The sequence below is a fragment of the Doryrhamphus excisus genome, linkage group LG5, assembly GCF_037039965.1.
Source record: "Doryrhamphus excisus strain RoL-2023G ecotype Guam linkage group LG5, RoL_Dexc_Guam_v1.1, whole genome shotgun sequence".
NCBI lineage: Eukaryota > Metazoa > Chordata > Actinopteri > Syngnathiformes > Syngnathidae > Doryrhamphus > Doryrhamphus excisus.
This window is the reverse complement of record NC_136361.1, coordinates 2,579,326-2,588,828: the sequence shown is the minus strand read 5'-3', so window position 1 is coordinate 2,588,828 and position 9,503 is coordinate 2,579,326. Positions and strand designations below refer to the sequence as shown.

Genomic DNA, 9,503 nt, shown 5'->3' with positions numbered 1-9,503 from the left:
CATTCCTGATACACAAATGTAAACACAAAATTTTATAGACAATAATGATATTTTTACATGCAGAAAATGATGCAAAAATAACTTAATTTTACCTTAAACCAAAACGGACTCTAACCAAAGCAAACTTTCCCTTAGAAAGTAATGTAAATCCAATTCATCCATTCCAGACACACAAATGTCAATACAAAATTTTATAGACAATAAGATTGTTACATGCAGAAAATGATACAAAAATAACTTAATTTTCCAAAACAATTACATAGAAAAGTCTTCATATTTCAACTTTATGCGACTAAAATAATATTTTACCCTAATGTTAGGATTTATACAGAATGTTTCTGTATTTTGACTTTGCTGTTCTTGTTAAATTAGTATTTTTAGAATGTGCCGCAGGCTGCACCACAGCTTTAGGACCTAATATGATTAACTTGGGCTTAACTAACCAGTTGTTAGTGACAGTTTGTTTGTTTTTTTTAAAGAAGTCAATGTAGGACAATGAAAATGAAGTACTGGCAAACAAAGAAATACTTTTTAGAATATAGTTTATTTATAATTTATAGTAGGCAGATACAAAAACTCTTAAACTGTATCCAAAATGTGCAATAAATCACTGCTGATTAACAAAAAACAACAAAAAAAAAACATTACAAAAGGCCGTCTACTTTGGAAAGTGGACAACCAATGTAAACTGCTTTCAACTAGTAATTCTAGAATGTTGACTAATCACTACTAATGCTCTTTTCCACTGAACTACGGTTAACAAAAGGTGTTGCTCTGAGACTCCCAAGATGACAACACAAGTCAATGTGTGTGTGTGTGTGTGTGTGTGTGTGTACATGGAAATTGGCGACATTCTAGTTCCCCGGTGTTTAACGCGAGAAAGGCAATCATTTCTGTAAGCAGCACAAATGTGTAGAACACACGACAAAGAACGTCTTGTACCAATATATTCACATGAGAGAGGTCAACAGAACAAGGAAAGGGGAGGGCATTTCCAAAAGAAACGTCGGAAACAATCGCCTTCATTCATGGAGACGCACGGAAAAGTGGTGACGCTTATTAAGTGCGGAACGGCCAATCACACATGGAAGTCATGGACAAAAAAAAAAAAAAAAAATCACAGCATCGACACTTTATGAATAAGGGTTTCTGCTTCAATTTTTAAAAAAAAGTCTTTCGTTCACATTCATGTGCCCCCCAAGTGGACAGGATGCTGGTGTCTCGCCCTCTTTGTCGCACACAAACAAAATACAGAACAACAAAAACGACCACCATGCAACGGGACGGTTCTTGGCCGGGTGTAAAACCAGAGTATCTGAGTGCAAAACCAAGAAAAATTCTTCCAATATTCTAATTCAAACAAGCACATTCCAAAATGACGCTGAAAGTCATAGATTCCCCCCCCAAAAAACGGTGTTGGCGGAAAAAAAGCACCCCGGTACACAGTTTAGCATAGCCTAGATCCTTCAATCCCACGCAACTCCGAGCTTTCAAAAAGGCTTTTAACATGCAACACTATTCAACTCCTGGTTAACTTCCTCAGACACCAACATTTCCTGCTAACTACAACTCCGCGCTCACAGTCCACCAAAGTCTGTCTCCAAATACTTTTAAGGACGCTAGTGTCAAAAGAGATGCGCATACCTAATGTGAAAACAACAATTCCCTGTCAAGGTATCCGTATAAAGCACTTGTGTAGTGAAGTATGTGCTTTTCCCTTTTCCTCTAGAGAAACTACAGGATGACACGAAACCCTCGTTCCTTTCTGGTTGCTAACGACGCCGAGCAGCTGGAATGGAGTCGTCATAAGCCGAGACCTTGACGTGGCGCCCAAATCGCTGGCTTCCCCAAATCCTTTACAAGGCATTCATTGGATCAGGGTCCACAGGGTGAAGGGTAAAAAAATACTGCCGTCGCAACAAACAGATTCAGGTTCACGTAACAAAACTTTTCACCTTCTGTGAAATCTACACTCAATGAGGTCGACCGTTGTAGCCTTCAAAACACGACGTACGCAAAAGGTCTTCACTCTGGCTGTTGTGAAGCTTTTATGATATAATAGTCCTTTTTTTTTTTAAATCAGCGTGTTATGCTCATTTGTACCAATTAAAAGCTAATATCTAAAGGTCTTTAGTAAAGAGCAGTGATTCTCAACTGGTGGGTTGCAGATCTGTTGGAGAAGAGCGGACGTAAAGAGAGAGGCAGTGTTGCGTCACCTTTGAATCGGGGGTGTCCAAAGTGGGGCCCACGGCAGCAAAAAATCACAAAAATATTGTGAGGAAAAAAAATATTTGTGGGAAGAAAGTAATATTATGAAACGGTTGAAGTTGAAATATTAAAGAAAAAAATTATTTTCTAAAGTTGTCAAATGATGAGAAAATTTGGGGAAATTTAGGTTGAAAAAATGATAATACAGTGAATATATTATGGCAGTAAAGTCAGAACAGACAAGAACAAGAACATGAAAAAAATGGAGGGGGAACTGACTATGAAGGGAAATTAATTTCATTTGAAAAAAATGAATTTTGTGATGATTTGATGAGAAATATAAAAAAATAAAATAAGATATGCGAGTAGTTCAAGTGAAGTTGGTAACTGAAGGGCAACCAGTTGAGAAGCACTGGTCTAAAAGACCAAATTTCGACATCAGAATTAGACCTACTCGGGCTTACGCTTGCATCCGTGTGGTCTGAGACTTTATTTTCAAAGTGAATCCCAAATAATGAATTGTAGCTCACACTGTGAAAAACATTGCCGTTTCCAAAAACAGCACGACATTAAAAAAATAAAAGAAAGTCCAGCATCATCAGTACCGTTTGACTTGCATATACTGTAATATTTAAAGCTTCTTGTTGAAAGAAGAGCTTACATTCTGGACCACCGTGGCTACTCGGACATGTCACACTCCTAACAGACAATGAATGTTTTGTTTTTGTGAGGACTCTTCACATCTTCAAGTCTATTCTTGTACAGCTTTGTGCTTTCTCTGGTCCGTGTCACATGTCACCGGTAGCAGATTAGTTCATGATGGGAAATACCTACAGCAAATACATGGCATTTGCCAATCATCTGTTGAACACAACCAATGCAGGCCGATGTCAAACTCTCTTCTCTTTTTAACAAAAGATGCTCACAACTGCTCCATCTGAAAGCAATAACCGGATCTTAATTTCACAATATATCAATCTATAATGTAGAAAGGGAATTTTTTTTGTTTCTCCATCCTGGAAATTCAATGTACAGGTGGTCCTCAGGTTACGGAGTTTTGCTGTTACTGTTATAAATTCATTAAAAACACGGTCCGTAAACACTCGACTCGAGAACTAGTTACAGGACATGCGGCGATTCAAGATGCAGCAACTAATGGATGATTAATTGATTATTCAATTAATCAACTATTTAGATATTCACTTCATCGTTAAATATCTTAAATATCAGTTTTTTTTTTAAATTCCTTATTCATTAAAACACAGGTTTGCCTATTTGATGAGCTAGTACAGACCAAACCACCAACTGTTTGTGTTTGGTTCATATTGATTTGGTCTGTCAAAGGCCTGACCGATTACTCGATTAAATCGACTTGGTTGCAGGTCTAATCGTATCCTTGAGCAGGTTATAGCATCTGCTACTTGGGAAGTGACAGTGATGACTATGTAGTGCAGAGGTCTGTTGTTGTCTGGAAGACCAGAATTAGTATGCAGTGTCAACTATATGAACTAGCCTCCCTGAATTGTTTTCTTTTAATGATGGTTTCATTTCATTCTTGTATTTAATCTTTCTATAGGATATTTTATATGACTATGTGTTGTGTGTACAATGGGAGTGATGTAATTTAGGTACAAGATGCGACTTACGTGACAGTCTAAGAACAGAAGCACTAACCAGAGGACCACCTGTCATGTATAACTCATGTCAGCACTTCATTGTGAGGGTTTGTGTGTTGTGTTGTGTTGACCTCTGGACCGGACCCTCCGCACAGAACCAATCACCTCTGGGCGCTCCTAGTGTGTAAACCTGGTGTACACTCAATAAAACACAAAAGTGCAAAATTGCCACCACTGTTGCGTGTCCTCAGTAGTGCTTCTCCTGCAGGTAATCTTTCATCTTGTTGGGTAAGGGCAGTTTCTGGATCAGGTCTATCCTGGTGTACTGTCGAATGACAAAGCGACAAAGGTACTGAAGGGAGCGCACTTGCATAAACCGGGAGACGGGGTTAGTTAGTCTGACGGGGTAGGTTGCGGACCCTGGTAAGCGAGACCTGGAGTAACAAAAAGCACCGTTCTCAGAGTCTTTAATAGAATGTTCAATCAGGTCCACGATGGACGTGTGTCCCTCCACGTCCGGCTGCTCGTAAAAGCTGAAGCGTCCATTTGAGTGTTCGATGCGGGTGTGAAGTGTTTTGCCCTGTGACCTGAAACTCAGGCTGAGCAGGTACCTGTCGTCCGAGCTGTCTCTGACCAAAAACGAGCCGTCGGCTAAATTGATCAGCTTTTCCTCAGCCTCCCAGCGCGTGATGGGGCCCCAGTACCAGCCCTGCCTCGCCAGCTTCTTCAGCTCCTCGGTCAGGCTGGTCACCACCATCGGCCCGCTGCTTTGGACCGAGTCGTACACTCGGCTGACACCTGGGGCCGAATTGGGGTCAAAGTTGAGGTGGTGTCGAACTCTCTCAGCGACCTGGCTGTCTGAAGAGCTGAAGCCTGAAAAAGTCCTGGGGATGTGTCCGTTACTGGTCATCGGAGGCAGGAGGGGCGAGAGAGGAGGCGGGACCTCTCCTCTCGAGCTTTGGAGCATGACGCCAGCAGAACCGATGAGAAGACTATTAACTGAGGTTTCCATAAAAATATCTGGAGGCAAAGCGCCAACCATCTCGTGTTCCTCGTGTCCCTGGTCCATCAGGGGGGACCCGTTGTCAGCCTCAGCCACCACCTCCATGGGAGACGAGCTGTCCAAACAGAAGGAGTGGGACCCTTCTGGGTACATTCCCTCATCTAAAGGCATTGTGTATTGGATGTAGTCCTGGGGCGTCAACCCCAGCACCACAGGCACATCATTATCATCAATATTTAGATGCAGCTCGCCATTTTGGGACTGTTTTAAGGATTCTGCTTGGTCCTGAAAGAGTCCATCCATCTGAAAATCGCTAAATTCCTTTCGGACGCCATTTAAGTTGGGGCTGGGGCTAGGGGAGTGAACCATGGCTTTAACTTTGACCTCCATCTTAATGCAGCCGTCGTCAGAGTTGACTGGCCGCAGAGGCCACGGCGAGGGGCTGTAGTGGTGACTCCGTAGCGACCCAGATCTCAGCGGCCTCTGGGCTTTCACCTCATTGAAGCTAATGGGCACAGAAGAGGAGGAGAAGGAGTCCTCGTCGTCCGCCGAGCCGATGGCGGAGGAGCCGGCTTTGCCCTTGGTCTTCTGCTTGGCGGACAGCCTCCTCTTCAGCGACCCCATAAGGCTCTCGCTCTTTGAGCGGCTTTTATTCTGGCCACCTTTGTCCTCCTCGCCACCCAGGTCACACACAGAGAGGTCTTTGGTGTAGCAGCCACCAAACAGTGACTCGTCCTTCGAGAACTCCGTGGCGACCGGGGGCTGCTGGAGCATGACAAAGTCGCCCTCCTCTTTGCCCTTTATGCTCAGGGACTTCCGAATGGTCTTAAGGCTTATCTTCTTCATTCTGGCGGGCCCTCCTCCAAAGTGGGGGGCCTGAGATGTATCTCCTTTTTTCCTGATGAAAGTACTATCCGCAGTATCCTCTCATCAGGTCGCACACAAGTCATGCATACACTGGAGCCCCCAAACCCTTCAAAGTGGAAAAAGAAATGCACACAATGAAAGTTTCTTACAGTAAAAATGAATGGCCGGGCGGTTACATTTTTTTCCATGCATTCTGATACCATCCAGCATTCGCTCAACATCAATAGTTAGGCCCCACCCAAATACTACACACTTTTGTGCTTGGTTTGTACAGACTTCTGATTGACCAATATGGCCATGACAGGTGAATGTGTTTTGGAAGTTTAATTTTTATTTTTTCCAACAACAGAGTGGGGGAAATGTGCATTTTGGAAAATATCTGCGTTTTGTATGGAAATAGCCTGAATCTAATGTAATCTGATGAGACACAGATACATATTGCACACAGATGGATACTTCAGGAATAATAATCCAGTGGCCATATGCTTTGCACATAATACACAAAGCTTCCAACATGTGGAAACAGACTTATATTCATTTGAGACAATTACGGCAACAGTGAGAATTACACTCGATATTTTTAGTGCATAGGTTGCGACTCGTTTGTGCACGCAACATATTAGTGATGTGTCGGGAAGTGATAACATTAGCGTTGTTTCCTCACAGACAGCATGTTGCGAAACACACAGAACAATCCATGTCTGTTACAATGTGAACGCCGCATTGTTGCACGCAAGCGTGTGGGTCGAGAGTGGTTTAGATGAAATACATTGTCTTTATTCTATTATGAGGTGGTTGTGGAGTGCACGGCGGTCCTTTTAATAAGGGTATTAAATATCCCCCACTTATACTTTAAACATACATGCACCCAGATCCATATATCTATATACAAGATTAACTTTATAGCTATTAAATGCCACAGCTAACTAAAGTCTATACTATGCAAAATAAGAGCTTCCTACGTATCACCTGATTGATTACTCACCATTATGAGCAGGAAAATGTTTCCTTGGCTTGCCTGGATGGGTCAAGTTCCACTTCGGCCACCTTTCATTTGATGCTATAAAAAAAACAAAAACAAAGGAGATATTGTTATCATTGTTGAAACACTTCATGTTTCTTAGAGCATTTTATTACCACAACAGGTTAATAACGCAACACAGTAGAGCATAGTTTGTACAACCAAACCCCTTGACTGTGCTTATTATTGAAGTAGCCATAAGGTTTTGTCCGAAGATAGCCTAGCCTAGCCTAGCCTGGCCTACGCATTTAAGAGGCATACCCTAAGCTTAGTTACATCTGTGTGAGTGGCGTAGTTGTAAAAATAGTCACAGTTTTATATAGCAACGTAACAAAACATAAAGGGAAAACAATGTTGAAGATAACCTGTCAATACAACACATCATACGACACTAACTAGCATGACAGCTACAGAGCTAGCATGTTTGCTCCCACTGTCGGCGTACATTTTTAAATAACTCCGCCTTGAATAAGCACAAGTTATTTACCCTGACCTCCCGTTAATGATGAATAAACCGGAGTTTGTCTTAATAAAGCTTCGCAAAATGCTCTCTTTTCCATATTTGTCGGCTAACTACACCTAGCTTGGCTAACGTTAGCGCGCTGCTAGTGATACCTAAGGCAATGAGCTAGTTTTCCTAATGTCGCCAATATGTAACGTTACCTTGCCGTTATTCTGCCTCCGAGTGACCGGGAAAAGCGTCCGCATTTACCATCTCCGGGGTGGTACTTTGTTTAAAAAAAAGAAGAAAGACGCCGGTGCGATATATGCCCAAATACAATGACACAATAAGGTGACACCTTTGTGACTGACGAGGTTAGCACACTTGAGTAGCTCACGGCCTCTTCCTTTGTTGCCTGTTGAGTTGTGGCTGGCAGTGAACGCATCACACAGACGCTCCATTACATTTGGAAACAATTTCACAAAAAATTAACAATAAAGTATATGTTTTGCGCAGATTATGTGAAAAAATATGGTTGTCAAAATTAATAACACTCAACGTAAAATGAAAAAAATGTTCATGTGATTAATTACATATTGAGCCGCATATAAGACGACCATACTGTTTTTAAGGCCCATTTTGGGGGAAAAAACACCAAAATAATCAGCAAAATAACAAATCACACATATATATGAACGATTGCTACAGTATTTACAACTTAATGTTCTCAGACGTTTTGTGGTAACCAATGTACTGATATAAATGAATTAAAAACCACATTTTTCTCAATAAAACACATTCTTGTGAAATTCCTACTTTTGTTTCCATTCTTTGAAAACGTTCTTCCTATTTTAAATGTCTTTGTGTCAATTCTTTACTCACAATTAAGACTTTATTCCCATAAATTTATTCTCATAACATTATAACTGTTTTCGCTGCCTCATTTTCCAAATTATGTCAACGTTATTCATTGTTTTGTTTGTTTCTCATAATATTAAAACAGGTACAATGTTTCAATTTATGCTAATAAAATGATGATATTTTGGCTTTATTCTTGTAAAATTGGCTTCTGCAGAAATCTGCAAGTGTTTACATTTTTGTTTACTTTTTTTGTGTGTTCCTTGTTACCTTTTTTGAACTTGATATGGGCCAATGAAAAAAAAACGCTATGGGGTGCAAGTGGCCCCGGGCCACACTTTGGACAACCCCGCTTTAAATATATGGAACTGTTTGTTTTGTAGCTTGTTTACAAAATATTTTTTAAAAAAAACAATATATCAAGTTGGTGCCCGCCATCTTTGTATGTTTTTGTATGTGGTCCTCGTGGAGAAAGATTACCTTTCAAACAAAACATAATTATAATTATGTTTTGTTTGAAAGAGCTTGCACAAACAATATAATTCCGACTTTTTAATAACTTTACTTTTCATTTTAATTGTGACGCAAGGCCTAAATGTCCAACATGTTGCTTCTTTGTGAAGAAAACAGAGCTGACCATGGTGGTTTTGACTTTGTTAATTACTCTAAAACATTCACTCTAACGAGTAAACTTTTCTTATTTGTGGTTTATGAGGACGTTGTATCCCAATCGCCGGGGTTTGTATTGGGAAAAAGATCACTCTCAAGTTGATCGAGCAAAGGAAGAACTCGGTTACCTAATTAGTGTCAATATTGTTTTTAAAGGGGATGGTGTTTACCACTGCCAGGCTAATTTGGTTCCCGCTGAGCATCACATTGTTTTTTTTCCACACTGTCAAGCGTATGGCAGGCTTTTCCCCCAACCTGCTCGGGGCAGATATATGGGCAGACAGGCTCTCTGCAAGGACTCTAATTACTGGGCCTTATTAGGGTTGATCAGGCTGCCTTGTCTTGATGCGCTGCTGGCACACCAGGGGAAAGTGGTCGTGGGGAAGGATGAGGAGGGGTGGCAGCTCGGAGATGATGCACCGAGGATGCCATAACACCACGACGCCGTGTTTCTACAAGGCAAATTACACCTGACAAACAAAGTTTACTCTGCTAGGTATTGGGTGCCGCGCGCTAAAACATGCAGCTGTCTGCAGGCACAACCATGGATGGGGTTTTTAACACAAAGAGGGTACCAGTAACGGCAAAGAGGAAAAGTGTGATGATAGCGAGCAGGCCACACAGTTAGGAGACGCGAGTTCAATTCCACCCTCTGCCATGTTCTCCCCGTACATGCATGGGTTTTCTCCTCCCACATTCCAAAAACATGCTAGGTTAATTAGCGACTCCAAATTGTCCATAGGTATGAATGTGAGTGTGAATGGTTGTTTGTCTATATGTGCTCTGTGATTGGCTGGCCACCAGTCCAGGGTGTACCCC

The 9,503-nt window shown here is 41.5% G+C and overlaps 1 protein-coding gene across 1 annotated transcript; it reads right to left on the bottom strand.

The window, feature by feature from the left end:
• Window positions 1-294: 294 nt before the first annotated feature.
• Window positions 295-7,575, bottom strand: socs6a (suppressor of cytokine signaling 6a). The gene is made up of 3 exons (XM_058060681.2): window positions 7,379-7,575; window positions 6,680-6,754; window positions 295-5,800 (listed from the first exon to the last, which is right to left on the bottom strand). Exon 3 carries the CDS (start codon window positions 5,671-5,673, stop codon window positions 4,072-4,074), a length of 1,602 nt encoding a protein of 533 aa, XP_057916664.1. The 5' UTR covers window positions 5,674-5,800; window positions 6,680-6,754; window positions 7,379-7,575; the 3' UTR covers window positions 295-4,071.
• Between the last annotated feature and the right edge of the window lie 1,928 nt (window positions 7,576-9,503).